The 27,785-nt window shown below is 41.8% G+C and overlaps 1 protein-coding gene and 2 non-coding genes across 3 annotated transcripts; 1 reads left to right on the top strand and 2 right to left on the bottom strand.

Moving 5' to 3' along the window:
• Nucleotides 1–1,266: 1,266 nt before the first annotated feature.
• LOC111644436 (TSC22 domain family protein 1-like) lies at nucleotides 1,267–24,129 on the bottom strand. The gene is made up of 3 exons (XM_023393312.2): nucleotides 21,306–24,129; nucleotides 5,036–5,087; nucleotides 1,267–3,201 (listed from the first exon to the last, which is right to left on the bottom strand). The coding sequence occupies exons 1-3, from the start codon at nucleotides 23,381–23,383 to the stop codon at nucleotides 2,932–2,934; spliced, it is 2,400 nt and encodes a 799-aa protein (XP_023249080.1). The 5' UTR covers nucleotides 23,384–24,129; the 3' UTR covers nucleotides 1,267–2,931.
• A 2,766-nt stretch (nucleotides 24,130–26,895) lies between these two features.
• trnam-cau (transfer RNA methionine (anticodon CAU)) lies at nucleotides 26,896–26,968 on the bottom strand. The gene has a single exon. It is a non-coding gene; the product is annotated as a tRNA-Met (tRNA).
• A 198-nt stretch (nucleotides 26,969–27,166) lies between these two features.
• trnag-gcc (transfer RNA glycine (anticodon GCC)) lies at nucleotides 27,167–27,243 on the top strand. The gene is given in 2 exon segments: nucleotides 27,167–27,202; nucleotides 27,209–27,243. It is a non-coding gene; the product is annotated as a tRNA-Gly (tRNA).
• The last annotated feature ends 542 nt before the right edge of the window (nucleotides 27,244–27,785 follow it).

Raw genomic sequence — 27,785 nt, 5'->3', positions numbered from 1 at the left:
CTAAACAGGAGGAAAAGCATAGCCTAGAAAACGTTACTAAAAATATCACAGACACAGTGAGCTGCTGTACCTTCAGGTTAAAATGTGGCCTTGAAATTAAACGTCAGTCACTGAACTATTATCTTGGTTTTGAAGGCCTAAAGGCTGATGATCGACTTTGGCTACGATACATTTTTTTTAGCACAAAGTCCATCTTTCTGGAACTTTCTGCCACATCTCATGGCCTTCGTGGTAGAGACAGTGTCTTAGCGTTTGTCGATTTTGAAACCATATTTAGTCTGCCCTCACTTCTGAATGAATCTATAGGTTTTATTGTACGGCTGTTGTATTACACTGTGTTGGTTTTAGTACAATGAATAAACTGGCAGTTAAGTGTATATTACCATGTTACACACATGTGTATGTGCATGCAGGTTAGGTTGAGTACATATGTATGTTTTCTTTTTCCCTTTTAAAGCAGATCTTTATAAGTGGTATAGAAATGTTCTTTATCATTATTATTGCTATTATTATTATTGTACTTTGAGCCTCCATAAGAATATGATAGGAATTAGTTTTTTCCTTGCAGTCAGCCATTATCCATTTTATAAATTGCTTTTAATAAGATACACCTAGCATGTAATATATACATAACAGTAACAGAAACCCTATTTACACACAAAAATCACCAAATAAAAGCCTCATCTCGAACTAAAGCTTAATGCCTACAAGTCAAACACCAGCTCCCACAATCGCCTCCTCACCCTATATCTCTGCGCGCTCCCGTTTGCTTGTCCTCGCTAACAGCGTGCAGGTCCAAGTGAGAGAGAGGGGTGGGCGGAGCAAGCACGGTATAGCTTTAGGGGGCTCGGTCATATGTAACCAATGAGAGGTCCAAGTATAGGCGCGTATTTGTCTGGTGGACTACCTCAGTACATATGTAATGAGGTCTGGTGAAGAAGCAGTCATTCATGCTTCTAACTGGGAAGTCTGGGTAAACTGGGAGGCGGTGATTGCTGGTTGTTTGCTAGAAATTGTTCAGTGGCATTATTTTTCTTTACATGTGGAAATAGGTTGGTTTACTTGTGGAAAACCTACATTTTTACCTCAATTAAATGACCTCAATCCACACGTTCAGGGTTACTAGAAGGAGAAAATTAATCTATGCTATATTTATGACTGAAATTCAACTTGCATATTTTCTAAAGTATGTCTCTTTCTTTAAGGAAACCTGTCCAGAGTCAACCAGTCAGACTTGTTATGTAGAAAGAAAACCGAACAGTCCACTTTTTGCTTTTTGTTTTTATTTTTATTTGAGGTGCAACTGTCTAGTGCAATTATAACGTCACATTTGTGATGGGCTGAGGAACATGCACAAACATCGACATACTTCTGCTAGGCATTTTCCTTTTTTTTTTTCTTTTGCCAAGTATCTCATTATTGTGTTCAGCGCTCCAGTTGCACTATGAGCAACTCAAAACACTTGGCTGTACAAAAGACAAGAAAGAAGAAGAAAAAAAACAAAGGAAAAAACAAAACAAACAAAAAAAAAAAAACAGTCATTCGTTAAAAAAACAACTACACACGTCCCCAAATGGTAAAACAGTCCAGATCATTTGAGCGAGTGAGTTTTAAGCGGCGGCAGAGGAGAGTTCACATACAGTACGAGGCCGTGTGTCACTGCAGGAGAGACAGCATCTTAGTGTGGAGGTAAATAATCCTCTTGTGGTCCCACCCTGAGTAATGACATCACAGGTAGTTCAAAACCTGGCAAAACCATAGATATATATATATACAAATATATGAATAAAACAACTAAAAAAAGCTTATATATGTATCTATGGTTAGAAACCAGGCACTTGGCAGAGTTTAATTGGAAATTTTTCATATGTACAAAGTTCACTACCTAGAAACAGTCATGTCCTATTTATTCACCTTTCCATCATTTATTTTTACAGACCACTAGGACATTTATTACATCAATAAGAGCAAGAAGATCAACAGACAAACCAAATCCCAATCCTTTCCCAGCCCTCCCTAAAAAACATTAATTCCCTGCATAAATGTTTAATGCTCCATCCAAGAAGGGGGGAGGGTGCCTTAAGGGTGGGGATGGCGACGCTAACCTCGAAAAGAACACAGAGTTCTTAAAGTGAACAAGGAGACGCAGCTAATATATATATATATATCAGAAATTTCTTTATAACCCCGCCTCAGCGCAGAAAATCTTGTCGTCTTCAGATACTGTGAGGATTGAGACCCAGAAAAAAGTCGGCTGGTTTATTTGACTCCCATTCCAGATGGGTTGTACGAATCTGTAAAGTTCGTCCGCTGTCGACATCGTCTGAAAAAAGTGCAAACGGAATAAAGAAATAAGCAGATGCTGAGTAAAAAACTGTGTGCAGATGGACAGCGATGAGTTGAGGTGGGGCGGGGGCAAGACGATGGCACACTTTCCACGGTTCACACTGCGAGGGATTCAACGGCACTGACAAGAGCGTGCAGCGTGCTCCCCTGATTGGCCGAGCCCTGGGTTAGCTCCTCCTTCCTCTGGTGGCCCTGAACAGTGGCGGCGCTGGCCGTAAGGGTCGACTATCAGTTCCTGTCAGCTCTGTCCTTTTCTTCATCATCAACACGGCGACCAGCACGACAACAACGATTGTCTGAAGCAGGTAATAAAAGTCGGAGACAAAGCGGACACACACACACACACACACACACACCGGTGCAACTCCAAAGTCTTTCAATTAAATAAAATGTGCAACAAAGGAAAGTTGTTTCGTCCTCCGGTTAAGTTGAAGTGTCCTTGAGACGGTGGCATAGTCGGTCTTGATGCTAGAGTTAGTTCACAGTATGGCAAGACTCCTTCCTCCTCTTCCTTCTCCTCATCTTCTTCCTTCCATCCCCCCTATTGCTCATCCTTAGGAGGCTCTCCAGTGTGCAGGTTCTGTGTTACGCAGACGAGCCGGAGTTCTGTGTGGAGGGGAGGACTTGTGTGGATCCGGCGGGGACCGGGAGCAGAGGCTGGGCGGTGCTGGTGGGGGAACCGCCGGTCTGAACCTGCGCCTGGAACTGGGCCATCTGCTCGGGGCTGGCCAGGGTCTTGAGCAGGTTGTTCTCCTGCTCCAGCTGAGTGTTGCGCTCGATCAGCTCTTTGATCTGCTCCTTCAGCACCTCCACCTCCTCGCGCACGGCGTACATCAGGTGGCTCTTCACCAGATCCTGAGGATGGAGGGAGGGAGAAGAGAGATGGTTAGCTAAATTATTCATCATATTCCTTCTTCCATGTCTCCCCTGCGAGACAAGAAAACGTCTTGTTCAAACTACCTTTCTGTTTGAAACTGAAACCAGCCTCCTTACGACACAACATAAACACCATATCCTTTTTTTCTTTCAAGTTGAATCACATTACAACTGAAAACTATTAATCACCTAAGTGATTAGTCAAGTGCTTAATCTGCAAATATTTTGATAACTGATTGATAGTTTCTGAAAATGCAAAATATTCTTTGGCTCCAGCTTCTCCAGTATGAATATTTGTTGCTTTTCTCTCATTTATATAATAAAAATGTGATTATTTTAGGGTTTCAGACTGTGGCATGAACAAAGAAAAGATGGGCGCTGAGGATTTTTTTCACTCTTTAGACTAAATAATTAATGAATTTATCAAGAAAATACTAACCAGATTAATTGATAATAAAGATTGCTGCACCGACATCTTAATTAGTCTATTTAATCTATAAGTCAATAGTCAAAAACTTTTTTTGACAAATTATTGATAATTGACTCTGTCATTCTCCAAGAAAAGACGCTGAAACATCTGCTGTTTTCAACAAAAAGTTGTTCAGGTCAATAATTGGCACATTAATCTATTATGATCATTATTATTGGTTGCAGATGTAATCACACGTCCTCAACCATCCTCAGTTTACATCATTTCTATTTTTGCAAAATGTATTTTTATTCATCCATGTTTTATTTACTCTGTTTATAAATTTAGCACCACGAGACAACGTGGCATAAAAATAGCTGAAGGAAAAACTGACTCAGGAACATGCTGTTTACAGGGACAGGAATGTGTGACAGCAGAGTGCAAAGGCTAAATTAGCATCGTAAATCATTTCAGTCTTGCACAGCACATGCCAGCTGTCACAGTGTGTGGGAGGAGGAAGACAAGGAATGGACACACAATACGAATTCCAGAAAAAGGTGTTTTAAATAAAAAATACTGGAGAGAAACAGCTTCGGGGTGCACTCCCATGATGATGCTTGGGCAGTGTGTCCTGCCAGCCTGCTGCTGAAGGGGGATTTGCGTTTAATAATCAGAGCATCCCCTCCTCTGTGGACCCGCCCCTCCTTCCTCACTCCTCCCCCTCCTCCTCCTCCCTGCTCCGGGAACAAAATGTTCCTGCACTGGAGTGGGAGGAGCCAATCACTGGCCGAGTTATTTATACCGAGCCAAGGGGAGGCTGCTGCTTGCCTAGCAACAGGGGACAGGGAGGGAGAGAGAGGACGAGGGACTATGAGAGAGAAAGAGGGAGAGAGACGGGGGTGGGGGGGTAGCGTGTGAACCTTAGCCTGGCCCACATCAAGTTGCCAACAAGCCGGAGGTCATCGGTCCAATTCGTGACAGAACAGGAAGCTCCTGTTGCCTCTAATTCAAATACCAGCAGGTGCATATGTGCGGAAAATTATGCTTTTTTTGTTGTTGTTTTTTTTAATCTGCAACTTCATATCCAATAAAAAAATAAAAATAAAATTACCTCTAAAATACAGAAAAGCACCATCATGCATCATCCATTCATTCATTGCTCAGGAGCCCTCTCTCATTAGTCTGAGATCCCCTTTTCATTGGAACATAATATTATCAGGTACATCTTTTATTAAGCTGTTGTAACGTTATAAAATCAAAGCAAAGGGGTTGATAAAAGCTGCAGGAGTCCACATTGGTGCTTGTGTTACGTAACACCGGCGCCTGCACATAGATGTAAAGCAAGACACAGGCCTATTTACAAACACAGTGCCGGTAATATGATTATTAAAAACTGAAGCTTACCATTGCTTGTTCAATCTTGTTGTCAATGGCCACCACACTTGCACCCGAGGAGCTGAAAGACAGGAAGCATAACATGATTTGTTGGTTGATGTACCATCAGATGAATACTGCAGTGTTGATGAAAATGTCTCCATCAAGGGCAAACTGACTGGCGTTTGCAGTTTTGATGTTGCCAAATGAAAAACTAAATAGAAGCTTAACATATCTTACGAAGCTGTAATGAGAGTAATAGTTCACACACACATACACACACAAAAAAAAAAAAAATCACTAGTGTCTAACAAAGCGAACCGAATGGAGGTCGAGATAGCAGGTTTTGAATTTGATGGCGGAGAATCAATGAGGCGACATTTCGTTGATGTTGCCTCATTTTAATTTACCGCACATCGCTTCACAACCAGCAGTCGATAAAGCTCTGAAAGCCCATTGATATTACCTATTGTCAAGCCTGACTGATGCACTCTCTTTCCCGAGCACAGAAGATAGAAACGATATCGAGAAATTCCTCAGTTGACAAACGCCAAGGTCCATCGCCACTGTATAACATTGGGAATTCATACTACCCCTTCCATTAAAAAAGCCCCAGGCGATTCATCGGCTGTACAAACTGGGAATCCAGCGGTATAAAAGTAGAAAAATAGCGCATTATTGAGGGCAGGGTGTTGGGTCGGCTCTCCGGGCGACCGCAGCGCTGGCAGCCGGGACAGAGCACACAAAGACTGAAAGACGGCGGGCTGCAGCTCCGCACACCGCGGCTCCCTCACTGGATAATGCATGCAGGAAAACAGCGCCAGCTGCCGCGTGATTGGCGGAGAGCAGAGCTCATTAGCATAATGTATAATAGAGGCTGGCGCTGCAGCGTTGCGGATTGGATGAGAGGTCGCTCATTATAATAATCTTTGCAACATAGCTCTACTTGCTGCACCGTCCTCTATAAAAGCCTGCATCTAACCGAGAGACATCACGAAAGGACAAGAAGGGACAGCACCGACTAAACAACGAGCTTTCACCAACGTATAATTATCTTCAACTGACTGTTAGATCTCAAAATGCAATAAATAGTGCTGGTATGTCGGGGGTTTCATACTCATATATGATATGCAGGTGATGGGAAAACTTTGGTCAGCAATCACAGGCTGCAATGTGAAACAATGTCTCCACCTATTGGTTGAGAGTCATGCATTAAAACGGGTCTCACACACTACAACACAGGCTTCATGTAATTTGAGTAAACATAATCAATTGTGGGCCCGTGGGCTGACCCTGTGGTAAAAGTGGCTAAAAGCTGACCCCAGCACTGTCCAGCTGTCACTGAAGCAAATAAACACACCAAAAGTCGTGGGAGTGTCAATAGAAGAAAAGGGTCAGAGGGCAGGCACAGCAGAAGCTGAGTTTCTTTGTTCTCCTCAGATCAGTTTGACTGAAATGAGAACGCTCCGTGCTTTACAATAAAACAGGACCACCCCTCCAGTCTCTATTAATGACAAGGGAACAGGCTCAGCTTTTTTGTTTCTGTAATGTGTGACAAGGAGAACAATGACTCCATCGACAGAAAGGCAATCACCATCAATTTTGATGTTTAATTATTTGTCTAAATTTAATTTATCAAACCAAAATTCCAAATATTTGGTGGTCTACATCTACATGATGTAGGAAGGTGTAGTGTCATCTCAAAGTTACTAAAATATTTCTTATTTTCATATTTGTCTCAACACATCCTCAAAAAAAAAAAAAAACTGAGCAAAATGATTTTGCTCTAATTCTGTAACTTTACAGATTGTGAGAAAGTCAAATTACAAATGTCGTTATCATAATCCAATCGTGATAATGGGTGGATTAATAATTAATAAAAACAATAGTTAGTTGCAGGCCTAATTTAAAGAACTGGTGCCTTGAATTAACCACATCTATTACATTATAGATAAATGAAGCACATGCAACTGAAAGCCCTATGAAGGACAGTTAAAATACAATCCTTTTTTATTTAATCATGGGGTTTAATGACTTGAGCAGCTGATCAGATCAATACTTATCAGTTACTTATCAATTTAGGTAAACCTAATCTGAGTTGATGGTGTGAGATGTGTAGGCGTGGACTGATGTGGTCACTTTGGAAACCTACAGTTGGGCCAAACAAACAATAAAAAGGAAGTACATTCGGTGTAAAACAGTTGTGGTCGAGATAAAGAGACTGAAACTAAAACTGTCAGGTGTCTACTACAATCAGGCTGTATTTGTCATACTTCTGACCAAACAAACACACATTTAATTTAATCAGTATGAGCTAACTGACCTCTAACTGCTGCTCATTCACACATTCATTAACTGTGACCGGACAAGGAGACGCATGTACCAGCTTCAGCAGTACTCTAAAGCTTTAATCAGCAGTGGGGCGATCTCTGACTGTACGTCAGACACCTGCCCTGGTTTAAGCACCTTAGCTGTTATATCTGTCTCTGGCTGGAACATTCACTGATTGGTACCAAGTTCAGGAAGTGGACTACGCATCAACACAGAAGTTTGGAGGTCAGAAACTTGTCTGAAGTGAAGACAAGACCCCTTAACCTGCGTATAAATTTGTATTTTACTTCCTGTATCTTTGTCTGTTTGGTCATGGGAACTTTTGATAGGATTGGGTGATTTTAGAGAACTGGAAAATAAACTTTTTTGGTAACAAACTTTATTTTCCAGTTCCATTACTTCTGCTTTTTTATTTCCTTACAAAAGAGCAGCATCATATGTATGCAATGTTGTGGTGACTCTATTCATGTATGCTTATGCAAAAACATTTTTTGAAACAAATAAATACTGCAAGTAAACACGGAAGAGAAAAGGTAGAAATTGGGTGCTGGGGGAAAACAAAAACTTTAGGAAAAAAGGGGTTTTATAGGTGGGGCGGGCTGTACTTATACTGTTTTATTGGGTTCGGGAGACTGAAGTCTATTAGTGGCCTGATAACTGAGCAAAAGGAAGCACATGTGCGTTGACTGGATCAATAGAGCATCTGGAACATGATGCTTATCGGGCAGTTGAAATTGGAGAGAAAATGAAAGTGAGAGCAGAAAGATAGGAATTTTTTCTCTGTCTCAGTCTGGTCAGAACCATGTTAGAGTGTATGAACTATGAACCAACCACGCTTTCATACTCACACACAGTCACGCATAGCAACATGCATGTGCAGAAGCAGGAACATTCTGTCCTCAAACACACTTGCAGCCCTTCAGGGCAGCTGAGCGGGAATTTGGACATACTTAGGTGATGTGCCTTGACACACACACATATATATATATATATATATATATATATATGTATACTTTATTTATCCCCTACGGGAAATTCATTCACGATGCCTTGCTGCAGGTAGAGGCTGGCACCGCATTCTGGTGAAGTCAGATTTTGAAACTACAGGTATTTAGTTTCATGAAAATGTTTTCCAACTGAAGGTCCTACTTGTATCTTTTCAACCTTACTGAAAACATTGCCCGGACAAGATTTAACCAACTGAACACCACAACAACGACGACAACAATTAGACAGATACATCAAAGCAAAGCCCCTTGGCGTTCCCCCTCTTTTAACCCCCAGGCTGCGGCAGTAGACCTGGCTCTGCCACACCGACGCAACCCCCTGACAACATGACAACACTGCAGCTATCGTTACCTCTTCAGATGCTTCTCCAGCTCCCGGAAGAGCAGCTTTAGGGCCATGGCGTCCCTGCCCTTTGCTCCTCCTGCCCCGGCCAGCCCCTTCTCCCTCATTGATGCTCAGGCTAAAAACACACACTCCGACCAAGCCCTGGCCGCCCCCACACACCCCACCAAAATTACCCCAAAATAAACACCACCACCACCACCACCACAACCGCTCCTCCTCCGTCCTCCTGAACTGCACCTTTTGGCCCCAACCCCCTGCTCCCTTCAGCTCTGGGAGCTTCACATAGGGGAGCCTAACCAACAATGGAGACCAGGATGGAGCTGTGTGTAGGATAGGGATGGGAGTGGGAGTGTGTGTGCGTACAGCGGGAGCGCGCGTTCGTATGTTAAGTCTTCCTGATTGCCCCCTGACTAAGCCTGAATCGCATATACACTCTCAGATGATTGGGTGCATGGCGGTGGGAGATAGGCGGGTGAGCTGTGATGTCACTGCATAAGGACTCATGTCACCTCCCTTTCTGTTGTTATGTAAACTGTCAGCCAAGATTAAGGTGATTCATCCAATACGATTAGCTACTTTTGACCACACACCCTGTCAGCATGCGCACGGCCACTGATAAGCCACACCCTTCGGTCTGCAACCTTTAGATCCTTCACGTCTTTTCTGTTTTGTTTCCTGCAACATCCTCTCTGTGATGGTGGTGGGCACAGGAGTGGTATCCTATTCTACAGCTCTTCAGTTTATAATGAAGAGTGAGTGCATTTGCGCTAAAATAATATCAATATCCACCTCCTGCAACGCTCACATTGATAAGAAGTGATCTCAAGGAGCATGTTTATGTTGTAGCAGACATGCCTTTAGCTGTCTTGTCACTCCTCATCAGTGAATGGACACTGGACACACACACACACACACACACACACACACACACACACACACACACACACACAGTATGGGTCTCCCCTGGAGCACACCTCACGTGTACCTCCATGCTGGCTCCCACACAGGCGCGCACACAGCCGCATTAGCGCACGAACCAAGACGATCAAAACAAGATGGCTAGCTAGACGGCAGATAAAAGAGGTGATGCTGAGAAAATACTCCAAACACAAACACTGTATCTCAATAGAGAAGAAAACACCATTAGTTGTTGAGTAGAGGAACTGCAGAGAACAAAGAGGAGAGGCCACCCTGGTTGAAGATAGCGCGCACTAGTGGGGAACACAAAATGGTGGCGAGGGGGCGTGCTAAAGAGAGCTTGTTGGTGGGATTCAGCTCAACGCGTGCAGTGAAATTATTAACCTCATTAGGTTAAGGTCACATCTTCTTTTCTACCCTCAGCAGTGTGTGTCACTAATCCAAGAAATAATTAACAGCCCGACCCCGGAGCGGTGAGCCGCTGAGGTTGGACCGAACGGGACATAAAGAAAACTGTAATTGCTGAGACTAAATTTGAAGATCAAGCTGCTATTCAAAAGTACCATTACTGATTAGTTCCAATAGTTTTTTTTAAGTTTAAGTGACAAAATACTTCTCATTTAAAAACACAACTCTTCATACTGTATATCTGTACATTGTGTACTTGCAGGTTTGGGGTCAGTGTACACATGCTCACTTACAACAAAAGGCTCAAAACTGGTGTGAGAGGAAGCGTTCACTGATGTGGAGACAGTTTATTTACAGCGAATCGCTGATGGCGCAGCAGACCCAGCTCGGCCAATGGCAAGAAGCCTTGACGTCATGGCATCACTGATAGCCCAGATGGGATGCTCTCATTCAATATGTATCCACGCCCATCCAAAGCATGTGTATGGTATGTACAAAGGGCTGACCCATATATTACCTAACCCCTATGTTAATGTATATTCATACTACAATCACTATACTTTGAGGACATTGGAAAATATATTGACCAATGCTGACCAAGACAACAACTTTAAAGCCCAATTAAAATCTTATTGGCCAGGCTATCTTGTTGATGTTCCACCAACCTATTAGACTGTATTAGTGGTTAATGAGCTCTCCAACTTGGCCAACTGTGGATAAAACAATTAACAGGCAGAGCTCATTTTAACTCTCCCTTAAGCCTTTAGCAACACACTGGTCAACATGGCGTACAGCAACGTCATCCATCACAAAACACTTTCTTCTCAACACAGTCGGAGGCATATTCATTTATTTTTTAAATTCCAATTGCTTTGTCTTCTGGCTTTGTAAAAACGGTCACTGAACATATCTGAACAGGAAAGAAAGTGGTGGTGCACATCTTCACCACACCCTGTGGAGCTTACATAAGCGTGGATGTGTAGCCACAGTGTGGCAGCAGAAGATGTGGAGGGAAAAATAAGGAACAGATGGTGCCTGCATTGCCCACATAGTTAAAAATATAAAGTTTCATAGTGCGTTTCAAAGTGACACCGATCTTTAAATCTAAATTCTGGTAGTTTTAGGCACTTATCTTAGGAACTAGGTTAAAGACATGCTAAATTCTGTTCTGTACCACACATCCATGAAGAAGAGTTAAGAAAATGAAATAAAGAAATGCCAAAACAAGCAGAGGACGAAATATCTTAAACCTCTGGTGCCTTGATGTTCTAGAAAAGTGAAAAATCAATCGCGCTAACAGCAACCTTAATGCCTTCTGGTGTATTTGCCGTACAGTTATTATCTCCATCCCTCCTCCTCCTGCCCTTTTACCTCCCTTTATCCACATTCACTCTCACAAAAGCGTCCAGCTGAGTGTAAGTAACGCTTCCGCCTCACTTTATTGTGTGGTTTGAGAGAAAGCAGAGCTGGGCTCACTCAGACTGCTGTGTGAGGTCCTAAAAAAGATCCAACTCTGCCACAACTGTAATTTATACAAAAGTATGGAAGGGCTTGATAACACAGGACATTAAAAAGCAATTGGGGATGCGATTAGGAACACAACAGCATTACACACAAATACCTCAACACAACTGGAAGCTATCGGCTTCCTTCAAGGCACAATAGCACGTCACACTTTAATATGAGCTCACTTTTTATATCGCTCCACAAATAATCTTTCTCCTGCATCCCTCCATTTTTTTTCCCTCAGTTCTATGCTGTCCTCAAGCAGTTGGGAAACGTGAGCTTGTGTGTGTCTGTGCGGTGCCGTGCATCCCATTTGTATGTGTGCATGCGTGTGTGCGTGTGTGTGTGTGTGTGTGTGTGTGTGTGTGTGTGTGTGTGGCTATGTAGGCAGACTGGTAGAATCCGGTTTGAGAGGCTTTTAACACTGGCATTTACACAGTGGAGAATCACAGCCGACAGCAAGATCAACCCCACTGCGCACACACAGACAGACACCTCACTTATGCAAAGGCAGTGTCCTTTTACTTTCCAAATTTAGAGGAAAAAGGAAAGGACAACTTGAAAGAATCTATGAACAAGATTAGTTGAATTACATTACTTAATCTGGACCTGCAACATGCAATCATTCACCTGTCTTCAAGGTATAACTCCTCAGTGGGCAAAGTGTACCAAGGTAGCAATCAAAAATGGCCCTCCACTTGTTTGTAACTAGTGATAATCTCCCTTGATCTTTGCCCAAATACAGACAAAACAAAGAGCAGGAACGCCCCAATACTCAAACAGCTCTCATGGCATCACAGTGCTTCAGGGCAGCGGTTCTCTGGAGCGTAAGTGAATTGGTCTCTGCCATGCACGCAATGCCTTACATAACCAATCTCTGTACCATATGGGCCATGAAAGAGAGAGAGGGAAGGAGACTCCGACTGAGATCCAACATCTCCACTAGCTCACAGACAGTGCAGACAAGCCTTGTTCTTTTGATGGATGATGAATTAACTTTCAACACTCTGACATATTTCCCATTCACTATGAAAGGGCAGACAGATATAAAAATAACAGGGAGAGACTTCAGCTTGTACATTTAAACAATGTAAAATGTCTATCACAGTAGAGCAACGATACTCACTTTACTATTACAGAAAGCAAAGAAAAGCAGCATATCCCCTCAACTAAGATGCTAGATTTAGGGAATGTTTAGCAAATAGATTACTGAAATAGTTGCTATTTAATTCCTACTGACGAGTGACTGATCAATTTACTTATCGTTTCAGCTCTATCATGTACGCACCCACAGACACATTAAGGAGAAGAGAAGACAGCGTGCTTCAGTTTCGAACTTGGCAAAAAAAAGAGTGCAGATTAAAGGATTAAATGAAACCTACAGATATCTAATCTACTCCTGCTTCGATGTCTGACTAAATACCACACAAACTGGCAAAAAGCATCTTCATACGTACACCGATCAGCCACATTAAAACCGGTAAGTGGTTTTAATGGTGTATATTTGTAGTTGTAAAAGCTATGCATGCGCACACACGCGCGAGCACACAAAAATAATCATTTCTGACTGTGTGTAGCAAATTTTCACATCCAATATTGGGATTCAACAGCCCCTCTAGTCCCACTCTAATCCATGCTGTAAAATAAATATTATACATTCAAATTACACCACCTTACGACACACTGACAACATGAAACATCACAGAAAGTTATGCTGCCGGCCCCCAGTCACATGGATCTGCACAGCGTTTCTGTTTTTAAGGTTTGAGGGCTCACTGTCAACACAGTTAGAAAGCTGACTGTCAGTGCTTCTTCTCAGCAGCGGTTGAGAAGCCTTACTCGAGACTCTCTGCAGTGTGCAGGCTTCATGTGGTGATCTGAGTGTGTTTTCCCAGTAGGAAGGGTCGAGACTCTGACACTGAGCGATCAGAACTGGCTTTACGCAGAATTATTATTATTTCTCTTTACAAGAAGTGTCACTGTTGGGGAGGATAAATATTTTTCTTTGACGAGTAGTAGAGTAGTCATGTTACTGTGTACGAGTCTGAAATTTTCCTTCAGAAGTCAACCAGAATCAGACTCAAGAAACTGGAAAGGAAAGACCTTCCAAGACAGATAATTGATCAATATTTTGGACAGCCAGTCTACGATTAGATCTTAAACAGTTGGTTGATTCATCAAGTGACAGAAATTAAATCTAGAAATTTGTTAATTGATTAATTATTTAAGTAGTTTTGGACTGGTTGTTAAAGCATAAAAAAATAATAAAGAGCAATTTTCACTATTTTCTGACACTTTAAAGGCAGTATGATTAGTTGAGAAAATTATCAAACTTTTGTAAAATGAAAGGCTTTTTGTTCCTTGTAAGGCCTAGGGAAACTAAATTTAGATTCCTTTCAAGACCTGCAGATACAGTAAATTTCAAAGCACTGGTGCTGACAAACTGCAATTTGGAGATTTGAAGTGGAAGGGGAATCAGTGAGTACTTTCCCACTTCCTACCAAAGCGTTATGTTGATCCTATGAAATTATATGCAAGTTAAGCATAGAGTATAGTGATTTAACCCAGTAGGAGACTTCTTACACCTGCAGTTCCATGTGAACAAAAGCTGCTCAGGACTGTATTGTCTCAGCCGGAGTTTTGGTTTTGGAAATGAAAGTTCAATTATAGGATCTGAAATATTAATCACATTTCATTCCTGTTGATAAGCCAAAGTGCAGTCAGAAAATATGACTGAGAAAACCAAGGGGGTAAAATTATATGAAAGGGAAATGACAGAAAGAAAGAAAATAACAGTACATGTGTCAGAAGAGTGATGGTAGCACAACCAGTTAAAACCAGAAAAACTTCATCTCCTCCTCTTTGCTCATGTTTTTCCCTCAGTGTAAAGGCCTAAAGGGAAAAAGCAGATATGTACCATAAAAAGCCTCTCTCCTGTAAACACCGTCCACTTCACACACATGCACGCACCATAAACCGCACTGACGGATGAACTCAGGAACACGCTCCGACTGAGAAAAGAAGACAGACATGCATAGACACATATTACATCCTCTCTGTCCTCTGACTCTCTTCAAGAATCTACAGCTCTGCATGAAGGCACAAGGCGCGCAAACGTGACACGTGTCCACTTGGCACTGCAACCCCCAATGCCCCCACCCATGCTGCCTAAAACTGAATCTGTCACAGCCGTATCATGTTCTCATCTGGCTGCATTAAGATCTTCACACACATCGAGATGCACTTTAGGGACATGCAGCAAAGCCTGAAAACATTTCCCATCTGATGTCTTCTAAAGGAAAACTCAAACATTTTAGTGTGCACATGATGCCTGCATAAATAATAAAGTCAGGCCACTAACATGTATGAGAAAAAAAATGTTTGGGCTGTTACAATGTTGTAGGGCCGCAACCAACGATTATTTTTGTCATTGATTAATCTCCCGATGATTTTCTCAATTAGAAAATTAAAAATTAAAACCTGCTTTAGCAATTAATGAATCGTCAAAATAGCTACTGATTAATTTTCTGTCCATCTCCTGATTGATTAATCAATTATTATTTTAATATACACTTGATAGCTAAAATTAAATAAATAAATCAACATAATAATTGGTGTATTATTATATGAATTACAGAGTCATAGATTTCTGTACGTTTTGCATGTATTCAGGATGAGACACTGATAATCTCTCCAATATAAATAAGACAAAACATCATGTGATCTGGTAAAACTATGTCACGATTGCCTAGAATTGAGTTTACCTACTGACAGCAAAAATTCAAACAAATAGGACAAATAAAAAAGGGCATGTCCAGAATAAGCTTTTCTGACTCATTTATTAGTCATTGAGATATGCTCACATAAACTCGTCCATGGGAAGAATTAATCAGTTCATCCCTAAAATAAGCACACCTACTGTGTTTCAAACCCTGCCAAAGGATATATTATATCAAAAGCTGTACTGCTGGGGCCTGCTGCAGCCAGTATCCACACTGATCAGACATTATACACCCACCACTGACAGTAAGCACAGAGGGTCAAGAGTGTTTTTACACAAAGAAGATCTAAAACAATTCATACGCTCATGACTCATTCATTGTGTGCAGGAAGGACATCTCCACTTAGCTGCGAGGCACGTTTTAGGTCAGTGACTCTCAAAGCACGTTATATAAACAACTGTTGACCTGGCTGGGATGATTTATGGACCAAGACTGCCACCTTGTGGCGAAACAGCAGTCTGACAACAAGACAAAGTAGAGTGACAGTAAATTTAATGTCTCTACTGAAGCATGATTTGGTGTCTTGTCTCATTAACAGACTCATTGCTTAAGAATCAGGTGTGATTTACTGTTGTTGACAGACAGGTGAGGCAACCCTAGAAATTAGAAGAACACTTTGTTCACATAGCTGCTTTCGGACTTCCAACTGGTCCATCAAACAGGAATATCAACACATAAAACAGAAACCTGCTGTATATGCTTAAGCCAGTTCTCAATTTCTTTACTGCGGTTTCAGCACAGACATATAAAAACCTTGACAATGGAGTATCATACACTGCACACATGACGTGTTCCAACTGGAAACTGTCTGCTCAAAGACAGGACATCAGAGGTTGAGAGATCCCATATAGGCACTTCTGTTTCTGGCCTAAAGTAAACTACCTGGGGGTTGAAAGTGATAAGTATCATGCTGCTCTTCTCAGACAGAGAAGTCTTCAGCCTGGAATATCAGAATTTAACTTCAATGACTTTGTAAGAACCTTTAAAATCTAAAAAGCAAACAAATAAACAACAATAGGTTTTAGAGAATGAAGTAGAGGTGTGTCCAACACAGTTTGTGAAGTTTCTGATGTCATTCACAGATTTTTCCTTTACGGAAAAATATGGGCTTTGTACAGGTAGACACCTGGATAAAGAAGTTTGGCTTTATGATAGACAGACTAAGTGGGGAATGAAATAGTAAATGCACAGTAATTATACTATATAAACATTACGCTGCCTTTTGGATTTATAGCCCATCAAATATGCTGCTGAAGAAATGGATTTGTAAAAATGAAGAATTAAGACATTTTAAATTTGACCTGGACAAACACTGATAATATATTCTTGAACATGCTCTTTACAACTCTTACAAGGCCTGAGAGTTGATTCTCCTGCAGAACAATGTGAAGTGAATTTTTTTTACAGCTTAATGTCTTAAAAACAAAAGGCAACATAGTCCAATGTTTAGTCATTTAAACGTGTAAAAACTATGCAGTGGTGCACCTAACATTCTTATCTTGGGGTGTGTTCACATGAGTAATGGTTCACACAGGTATGAATAACTAATAGGTTTTAGAATAGTTAGATTAATCGGAGTTAGAATAGTTTATGAATCCAAACTACTACTACAATCGCAGCATCAAGTTGTTGGCGACCCTCCATAGCTTTCCCTAGGAACCCCTGGGGGGCAATCATACGTCCTAACATCAACTTCCCGAGCACTGGTCCATATTTTGTCTTAGCTGTCGGGGACATAAATCATGAGTCAGAGCCAGCATATCTACAGTGCTTGACAGGCAGCTTATTATGACTAAAACATATTCAACATCAAAGGAGACTGAGGCCCCAGATAAAAGCAGAGAAGCTTTCAGTTTCACACTGACTGACAAAACCAGAAAGGGTTCAATGGGATGAAATCTATATAGACCTATAAACATTAAGCCCTAATATGTGAACTTACTGGCTAAAATTCAATACAGAAGACCAAAAATATTATCTAAACACATTTTCTGACAAGTAAGGTACAAAAACAAACTTTTAGTATGTGTTGTAACAACCAACTCTTATCTAACAGCAAGAAACAACAGAAAAAGAAGCTCTAATCTCTGATCAGAATATGAGCCTGCATTGCCAGATAAAAATAAACCACACAGCTGACTGTCACTATGTCAAAACAGTAAATCTCTCTAACAAGGCTTAGCCAAAAGGAGTGTTCACTCTCACATCTACGTTTGGCAGACCTGTTGATTGCTGAAAAGGTGGCCTTGATTGACTGATGATTATCACTATGTATTCAAGCTGTAAACTCATAACTGCTCAGTTATGTTTGAACTCACATTACCTCAACTGCTGCTGAACATGTTCGCTTCATTAAAATGGTAGTAAAATACTAAAAAAAAAAAAACTTCAAACAAAAGAATGTTGTTTATATAAAGCTGTCAAGTAAATTTTAAGGGACAATAATCACTAGGTTGCACAACTAACTTTCATGGCTCCAAAAGATGAGATCATACGGATTAACAGCCCTATAAAATGAACTATGACACCTCATATGTCTTTTCTTGGCTGTGAAATGCATATTATCTCTGTGTGGTTTTTTTCAACAAATCAGCACAGGATTCACACATTTACATGCTTTCATTTCATTTTTAGATTCCCGTTGCAACTGAAGCACAGAAAATTATTTTTCGTGGTAATTATTCTAAAAAAAAGAATAAAAAAAAAGAACCCCAGTGTTCAATATACTCATGCACAAATAAGTATTTGTAAGGTATAATTTTGGTTTAGGCTCATTGCCAACATCAGGCTGTACTGGAAGAAAGACTGACTGCACTCAAATCAGCATATGCTCTGCAGTTTCTCCTTTGTTGCGCCGCCATAATATTACACATTATTTCTATATCAAACCAACTTTCAGAGGCAGACTTTTTGCTTTCCTGGTGAAATTGTTTTATGGCTAATAAAAATTAATTGCTTAACGTTGTTTATAAGGCCACAAATAGCATTAAGATAAGGCATATGAATTCTCCTGTGTGCAAAGTTATATTTCTCTGGATGTTGTTGGTGCTTGAAACAGAGAAAGGTGTGTGGATATGATAACACACACACACACACACACACACACACACACACACACACACACACACACACACACACACACACACTGGCAGCTATCCAAAAGTCAAATTATACCGGCAGCAACCTGCAGGCTGAAATTTCACCCGGGGAAGCACGAGGACCCGATGAAAGCACTGATTAATATCACTGTCCTCAGAGTACTCGCACTGACGCTTATAGAAACCGACAGCAAGCAGGTGAAAAGAAACAAGCAGTATCCTGCAAAACATAGACACACCCTCACGTCAGTGCTTTATAACATATCATGCACACAACTGTACTAGATTAAGCATTTTCATAGTCATGACGGCTTTAAAAGAGCCAAACTTGATGCTGCCAACAGGCAGTTAATACTGCATCGGTGTGAATACGACTGATTTGTGCTCTATGTACAACAGTCATCCTGGACAACTAGTTGTTGTTGTTGTTCCAGTGACATTCCAACAGAAAAAAAGAGCAATATGTCACAAACATTTTGAGCCCAGACATTGTCTTCCTATCAGAGTTGTAAACAATCGATTAAGAATGAATCTGCAAATGTTTTGATAGTTGATTAATTGTTCAAGTCATTTTTTAAAAATAAAATCCTGAAAATTCTCCGGTGTCAGTTTCTCCAGTGTCTCATATTCTCTGTCTCTCTATTTTGTATCACTGTAAACTGGATATCTTTGAGTTTTGGACAGCGGTCAGACAAAATATTGACATAACGTAAAAAATCATTAGCGGCAGCCCCAACCAAACTATTGTGCTGTAAACAAAACACTTTGCTTCAATGCTAAACAAGTCTGTGTTCATTTATCACTCTGGTGTCACTCTGGTCCTTCTCCAGTGGCTTTCTTTACTGTGGGCAAACTGTCACTACTGTTACAGGTCTGTTCATTTACACTGTGCTCAATTCACTCTGCTCTGGCTCACTCTCATTAGAAAATACGGGTGGAAATGATTAGGGGAAAAACCTGTAGACTTCTCCATTGCATGTGACTGGGCACTATTAGCTTAGAGGAAACACTGTGTGTACGCAGGGAAAGGAGAGGGATATTTTAAGAGTGGAAGGAGAAGAGTAGACTAGTGTCTTAGAGAAAAGAGTAGAGGAGAATAGTTTGGACAACTGACATGATGCACTGAGGCCTGCAAGAGGAGGGGAGATAGAAAGACAGGGAGAGAGAGGGTGACAAAAGGAGATAAACAGAATACAAGACAGAAAGAAAGCAGTGACAGTAACAGAAACACAGAACCACATAGCAGCATGACATGACCATGACTATAAACAAAGCAGACAAACACACCAAGACTGTCTGCGGCTGCAGGACACTGGCCGATTCACGACAAGAAAGCGGGCTGGCAAACGGACGGATAGACAGAAACACACTTACAGAGGAAGGAATGCAGATGCCATGCAAAACACACACACGGTCATGATGGGGTGCCACAAATTTCTGACAAAAGCCTCCACATAAAATACAGCCAAGCTCTGTCTGCAGCCGAGTATGACTAAAATTACGTCAACATTGAGCCAACGATTATTGCACCCTCTGTCTCTCCACTCCTTGAACTCAGACACAAACTTAACGACTGAAATCACTTAAATGGTTAGCTTTATTTCACCAACAACCTGCTGTTCTGATAATTGAATTGGAAGTATGTTTACTTGTTTGCTCTGCAACTACTCAACTACTCCTTTTCTCCATTTCAGTTCTGATGTATAGCATGTATTTGTACATTTGAGACAAAATCTTTTAGACAGTCTGCATTTGTTGTTAACAGTTAAATAAAGCCACAATATCCAAGAATATGTTTTGTATTTTAGTGATGGGCTCTTGGGTGAGGCTGACCATACTCAGCCGAACCCCCTCGATGCCCTGCAGGCATGGTTGTTGTACTCACAACATGAATCTCCTGCTTAACCAGAACACAGGACAGTGCAGTGGTAACACTACACTGCTGCCACAACAGTACTCAATTTCTCTGCAGCCAGAGTTTATCAGATTTATGCAACACAACTCCTGATCAGGCCCGTCTTTACAGCACAGACTCTGAACATTTACATTTCATCTTCAAATAGGTTTTTTTCCAGGGCATCGACTCTATTTAGACCATCCTTGCGTTTTTAACTAGCTGCAACTGCTACTATCACTTTTGAGCAGCAAAATTAACAGGAACATAAGGTTGAGTAATTGCACACATAAAAAAAAACATTCTGCAGTTCCCTCTGGGTGGTACAAATCAACAGATCCAGTGTCTAATAAAAGACTAAACCTAAGGGGAGAAGGGGGATGCAAAGACTGAATGAGTTAGGAAGGATAGCGTGAGGTACTACAACAGGGAAAATGTAGCCTTACTGACACAAAGAGTCCTGAGCTAATGGAGGTGGATGTGTGATGGTAGGGGGTCAACCAGGTCAGTGCATCTGCTGAGTCACCAGCTCCCTCAATGACTCAGCAGCTCCACTGTTTCTATTCCAGCCACTGATATTTTTTCAATGTCCAGTGCACTGCTTTTCTGCCGCTCTCTTCAGCGCGCTAACAGAGTGACATCACGTGACAGAGGATCAAACAAATGTGAAATTGGACTTGTAGATCTGAATGACAGAAAACCAGTTGTAGTATGCTGTTACATGCAGAGCTACAATTACGGTGGTCAAAAAAAATCATCAGCCAGACGATAAGAAGAAGCTTGGCTGTTTCAGAGATGTGATGAGACAAACATAAATGTATTGCAAAGCATTTTTTCATTAAAAATCAGTATGTTTCAATATTACTGCAAAAGAGGTGTGTACTGCAGCCTGAACAACAATGAACCAAGAACAGTTACTTCCACTTCTTGTTTGCTTAAAAACCTTAATCTGTAAAACATAGTTTACATTAAAATAAACAGCTTTGGCAGCACTGGCTGCCCATCCTCACCTGTCCTCTTCTCCTTCAGCATGCTGAGTCCTAAGGCCTGCAGCAGCAGCTGCCATGAAAGCACTGGCCTCAGCTGACATCCCCATATGGGCCAGTGTTCCAGCAGCACCACTTGCTTCCGCAGCCCCCTCTCCACCTGCTGCCACCCCCAGCCGGGGCAGACCCAGCAGGCCTTGGTGCTGGAGCAGAAGCTTCTGGGCGTCCTCCAGCTGAGAGGTTCTTGTGGAGCTTCCTCCTCCAGGGACCTGGGTGAGGGTTGTGCCTGGGGTGAGGAGGGGCTGGAGGTCAGCTTGCAGTGCAGTCAGAGGCATGTAGGGGGTCCCATGGGTGGGTGCTACTGGGACTGTGGCAATAGAGGGGGGTTGGACTTGTGACTGTGGGTGAGGCTGGAGTTGAGATGGGAGAGTCTGTGGCTGTCCTGCAGCAAAATTTGCTGGGGCAGGTGGGGCTACATGACCTTGGTGGGGCAGCTGCTGAGTAATGCTGACCAGTGGCTGTGTTATGGAGATTCCTGTTGTAACATGTGGCAGTGGAGGTTGGACCTGAGTCTGGAAGGGAGCAGTGGGCTGGATGAAGTCTGGCTGACGGACAGTTCCTTGGGTCATGACCCCTGCTTGGAGCTGAGGTGCAGGGTAACCTCCCTGGGTTTGAGCCTGGTGGGGATCCACAGCATAGGGCAACTGCTGGGGTATTACGAGTTGAGGTTGACCTACACCGGCCTGTGGTGTAACCTGTGGTGTTGCTGTTGGGAGAGTGACAGAGGCCACTGGTTTTGACATGTGAACTCCACTAATGACCTCTGGGGGTGCAACATAGGTCAGAGGAGTGGTCTGGGCCAGTCCTTGTGGTGGGCTCTGCATGGCTTGTGGACTAGTGAAATCCTGGTTTGGTGTCTGATAGGGTTGCAGTGTGTGCAGTGGCTGTACAGCAGGTATACCTGGACTAATCCCAGCATTACTTGTCTCACTCTCTACAGCCAACTCTGCACCTTTTGGTGCCTCAGACACAGCTGGATGAGATACCTCCTTTTCATAATACTCTGTACATGTCCATCTTCCTTTGCGGAAGGGCTCAGAGTTGGTGTCTAGCTTGACCACCCTAAAACGAGAGCCAGTAGCTGTCTGGGTTTGGGTGTGCTGGGTTTGCGTATTGGGGGCAGCAGCAGACGGGCCTGTTACTCCTCCCACAGAAACTACTTGCCCACTCGCACTAGTGTTTTCAAAACCTGCAGACCCAGAAGGAAGAACTGCAGCAGCAGTGACAGCAGACACATTAGAAATATTCCCACTGGCCTGTAGATGTGGATCAGTGGCTGTCTCACCAACAATAGCGGCTATTGGTTGGGTTGTCCCGCCTGCAGGTTTAGTGTTATCCAACACTGGCACCCTCTGGAACTGGCTAGGCCCAGCTTTGGAAGCCATAGCTGGACTGGAACTAGCCACGGGAGCAATGGGAAGAGCTGGCAATGGGGGTTCACCTCCTCCCAAGCTATCAGAGTGATGATGGTGGGGCTGGCTTTGTTGCTGAGGATAATAATGATGATGCATGGTCCCATTTACCATAGAAGTGTGTTGCTGAGCCCCTTGAGGTATGGAATGAGGGTGAAGAGGCTCGTTGGGCGACACAAGTCCGGGTGTATCGACCCCATGGAGACTGTTCAACGTCTCATCAGAGGAGCTTCTGTCCGGCACACCTGTATCTGTGGCCCTGGACACAGAAACATCCAGCATATCAGAAGAGGAGAGATCTTCAGTGTGTGACTCATCCATGTCATCATAGCTCTCAGTGTCATCTGCTAAACTGTTGTTGCCGCTCACATTGATCTGAGCTGAGGTGACACTTGTTATTTGGAAGCCACTCTTCTTCTTCACCTGAGCACCAGCCACTTGGGACTGAGGCTGGTGATTGAGTCCGGGAGAAGATGATCCAGCCTGGGTTGGATTGTCGTCAACCGTGTTGACTCCACTGCCACCGGCTACCGAGGAGGCAGACGCACCGCTGCTGCCCCTCCTGTAGTGGAAAGCCGTTTTCCTGCTCCCGGTCCCAGGCGGGTCTCCAGGAAAGTCCTGGTGGTGCATCTCTACAGTCGAGGTGTTAATGAAGGCCAAGAGGTGGCTGACGGCTGTTTGCGCTACCTACTAGCTAACACAGATGCTAGCTAGCTGGGTCAGCTCAGTACCGCGATACTAACGAGCCATAAGTGAGAAGTCAGATGATTTATGTCCTTTAAAATCAAGCTAAATGTTACGATCTGTAGTTAGGCAGAGACGCTAGCTTATGAGCAGTGTCCCTTTTCTTAACACAAGTATTAATACAACTTCAGAAAGATAAAACCCACTGTATTCAATGAAGCAAATAAAATAAACAAAGAATGCGAAATTTCGCTAGCCGTTAGCCTTAAAGCTGTGTTGGGTCGCCAGAGGCGATTAGCCACACTCTTGGTGAACCTTTGCAGTACTAATTACGATTATTTTGCGGAAAGCAGTGCTCACTATTAAGCACAAATAAATAAGTCTAGCCCTGACAAGTTTAGGTGCACTCAGGTGGTCTTCAAAGTGAATCTGGAAGCTTCTTAGCTGGCCGGTGAATGTCGCAGGAAAGCAATCGTTGCATCCATTCCTCTCCCGGACGTCGAGTCTCCTTTTTCCCGAATCAAAAATGAGTCCGGCGATGAATAAACTTCCTCTGTTGTGAATATGCAGTGGTGTCTGAATTATATCCGTCTTTGCAGTGCTAAAAAGTGCTCGCTAAGTCCATCCCGAGACGTCTTACCGAGTCCGTGTTTGCTGTATCATTGCCGGTGAGCAGCAGCAGCTAACGGGCTGTCAGTCTCAGAGGAGGGAGGAGGAATGCAAACACATCGACTGCGCATGCACGTCCCTGCCCATTTTGTCAGCCTGGAGTAACGTTCAAACTCAAATATTAAATCGAAATTTACATACTCTAGGTATTTATGTATGGCATGACTTTTCTCTTACAAAGGTCGATTTTTTTCACATACCAATCGTTTTTCTCAGCTAAACATTTTATTTCAGTAATTGTAATATTACAAAATTGGGCTTTTTCCAAAGTACTTCACATGAACAAAATGTCAATATTCAGAATATCCGTTTTACAGTATTTACTAAGAACTTTAAGGCACCATGGGGCTCTGGGTTGTGTTTATTTTTTCTCTTTCCCCACTGTTTGGGAAGTGCTACTATACTGTATGTAAGCTGTAGGCTATAGGCTTAACAGTATCGATGTGTGTCCTTCAATCTGCTCTAAGCATAGGTATTTTACTCGTTTATTTCCCAGTTATTGGTTGACATGACAAATTATACATACAGTATACTGCATTTTACAAAACTTTCAGCATTTATTTTCTGTATTTAAATGACCTTTGATGTACAGGTTAACAAGCCAATCATTGTTGACAACATGCAATGCAAAACAAGTCCTGACACAAAGATAAAGTTGCACCACCTCCTCATGTAGGATTAGCACGTTTTGCCTGTTCTGTCAAATTCAGCCAGAGGCAAAAGGCTCTATACAAATTACTGTACAAATCCCCTATATAGATCTTACACAGCAATAACCACCCTGATTTTGATCTACCTGTTTGTTTTTGTGCCTGCCTTCTGGCGACAGATTCTCATATTAACCCTAAAAGCAACAGCAGGACCGCAGGTATGACTGATGTGCTGCTGGAGTGACGAGAATCAGTGTCAAAGAGTTATGACGCACCTGTCAGAGCACTTCCAACATGTCAACATCACAGCTATTCATAAACTCATCACATGCACCTGTAGGGGAGGGTGAGCTATGGGTAAGTTCCACTCTGAGGTCTGACTCCAAAGCTTACGTAAGTTTGAACCCACAGAAAGTAAACAGTGAAATCTAAGTCATGCTTTCTGTAAACGTTCAACTTGAACGTCAAGACTGTTCCTGGATAGCCTTGGCATCTACTGATAAGCAGTTCAGACAGTGTTTACCTCAGATCGATGCAAGGGGGTTATATCAGCCTCTATTTAAATTCAAAATGAATTAAAATGCGAAAAAGCTCATAATCACAGGAAATTTTCCTCTTGCTCAATAGTGATTTAATTGTACATCAAATAAAGTAAATAACCAACAAAAACGCTGACAACAGCTGACAATAAAATGTAATAAATAATAATGATGCTGACAAATGATAAAGTAATACAACATCTTTTACATTGTGTGTTAATGTGGCTTTGCAGCTGTCTATTCAGCAATCACTACATGTCACTTTCAAGATGTTATTCAATTTTGATTATTTCTTTAGTTTTAAATGTTAAAAATGTTTAAGATTGGGACATAAATGTATATTGTAGATGTAAACAAATATGGATTCGGTAGTTAGCATGTGATCCTACAATGCAATACTCCATTTGTTTCAAAATAAAATAAAATAAAGTAATAAATAAATGAAAGAAAACAACTACTTCTCACATCCATTGTAATTTGTTGTTAGTCTCCGCCTCTAGCATCCTGAATGTTCCCTGGATGTTCCATGATGACAGATCTGTAGAAGTCATATTTGAAGGTTGTAGTGCACAGACTGTACGGTGCCGTTTCACTCATAGCAAATGTCTGCAGCTAAACATGGTCCACACTGAAAGAAAAACAAAACAGATGGATATTTGATCTCTACACAGAAGAGGAAACAAGCTGTTAACTGTCTCCTCTATCAGAAGAGATACTTTTTCTATTTACAGTTAAATCATTTAAATTTCATTTAAATTTTTTTCCTCAATAATGCATAGTAGTACTAATGATCTCAGAGTGCATTATAGTCCAAAATGAAACCTAATAACCTGAACTTACATTTAAAATAATCTTTATAAATTGCCCATGCATAATATCATTTGCATCCTTTCCATTTCAGACAGTGTTGCATTATTTTTCATCATTTGGGCTTTCTGGTATGGGTGTGATTCTACCCAGTTGTTCACCTGCCCAGGATGATGCCCTCTTTTCAGGGCATAGTGGTAGAGACTTTAGGAAAGCCTGGTTACCAGTTTATTGGCTTTGTTGATGTGGGTGGCTGTAACACAGGGGTAAATTCTTTAAATGTTTCCCCTTCACAGAAAATAGCACAGACACTTTCCAGAATGAAAATTATTACTGCAGAAATATCTCACAATCTGTTTCGTGTCTCTGTTGTGACATTATTTACTCCCTCTTAGCAAGTTCTACCACATGAGCATAAACAGAGTCCTTATTATGGAAACCTTATAATAGAAATAGATATGACATTGAAGACCCACATTAATAGTGTGATATGTCAAAGTGGAGAAACACTGACAGCCTTACGTCCATTTACTCATCTTCTAATGGCCAATGGCTACTTCCAGCATGACAAACATGAAAGTTATATACAGTGTATTAGTAAAACACTTTGTTAATGTTTTTATCCCCTTTGTTACTTAGAACATGGCAAGCATCCAGAAATCAACATATCTGTAAATAAATCTATTAACTGATTGCAAGCCTTGTTTCCTGGTGGTATGTGGCTCCAGTTATGAACCTTTAGTACCCAACACAGAGCCTCAGGATCCATGTCATGTACATGTCACAAAACTCATGCCCCGTGTGAGGCTCGAACTCACGACCTTCAGATTATGAGACTGACGCGCTGCCTACTGCGCCAACGAGGCCTACAATGCTACATGAATAGATGGGAAAAATCCTAACATCTATTGAATTTAAAACACAAAAGTTTATGTAACATGATTGAAGAACGTTTGGTAAGGATGTTTTTGAAGGCATCTGACACCAGCCAAACAGTTGAGGCAGAATGTAGAGGTCCTTTTAGTTGGCCTGGCGTGGACAGCTGTAAAACTATTTGGAAGTAAGCATTGGTGGTTCAGTGGTAGAATTCTCGCCTGCCACGCGGGGGCGAGAGGCCCGGGTTCGATTCCCGGCCAATGCAGCTACCCTTTAAGTTTCTGTATAATTGAACATTTTATGCCTTGTCAAGTAAGCATTGTATGATTTTAACATAGTCTACCAAACAGCAACACAATCACAACTAGAAAATTCCAGGGAAATTTTGAGTGCCACGGGGGCTACTGCCGGGATGAGTACATGATTTATTTCCAGTGTTCAAAAGTCACCCTGATCATATTCTGGTTTTGAGAAATGTCTTGATATAAAAGACTCTGATATAAAACATTGTCACATCCCTCCATCATGTATTATGTGGGAAATATCTCATATTCTGTGTTGGTTTTTTTAATAAAACAATAGGCAACATGTCTTCAAACTGGCATTTAAAGGGTTAAAATCCTGAAAACTAATAAACATTTGATAGGTTTGAGCAGAACTGAAGTGGTTTAAGAGATTTATGCAAAAAAAGCAGAAAGAAATATTGATATATGATGATTTTTTAGCTTTTTCTTTGTGTGTCCTTTTTTGGACGCGAGGAACCCCAGAGGGTATAAAATGTGTTACCACATAGACCTGTGTATAATA

Source organism: Seriola lalandi, unplaced genomic scaffold (assembly GCF_002814215.2).
Source record: "Seriola lalandi dorsalis isolate HSWRI2012SDOR001 ecotype SW California unplaced genomic scaffold, Sedor1 jcf7180002054933, whole genome shotgun sequence".
NCBI classification, from domain to species: domain Eukaryota; kingdom Metazoa; phylum Chordata; class Actinopteri; order Carangiformes; family Carangidae; genus Seriola; species Seriola lalandi.
The sequence above is the reverse complement of the archived record's forward strand: the minus strand, read 5'-3'. Positions and strand labels throughout refer to the sequence as shown.

What these genes read in the sequence shown, in the direction of transcription:
- LOC111644436 (XM_023393312.2), bottom strand. Translation starts at nt 23,383, where the DNA reads ATGCACCACCAGGACTTTCCTGGAGACCCGCCTGGGACCGGGAGCAGG. An exon ending in GCTGAAGGAGAAGAGGACAG is followed by an intron (nt 5,088 to 21,305) that starts GTGAGGATGGGC and finishes CCTGTCTTTCAG; the next exon opens with CTCCTCGGGTGCAAGTGTGG. An exon ending in ACAAGATTGAACAAGCAATG is followed by an intron (nt 3,202 to 5,035) that starts GTAAGCTTCAGT and finishes CTCCATCCTCAG; the next exon opens with GATCTGGTGAAGAGCCACCT.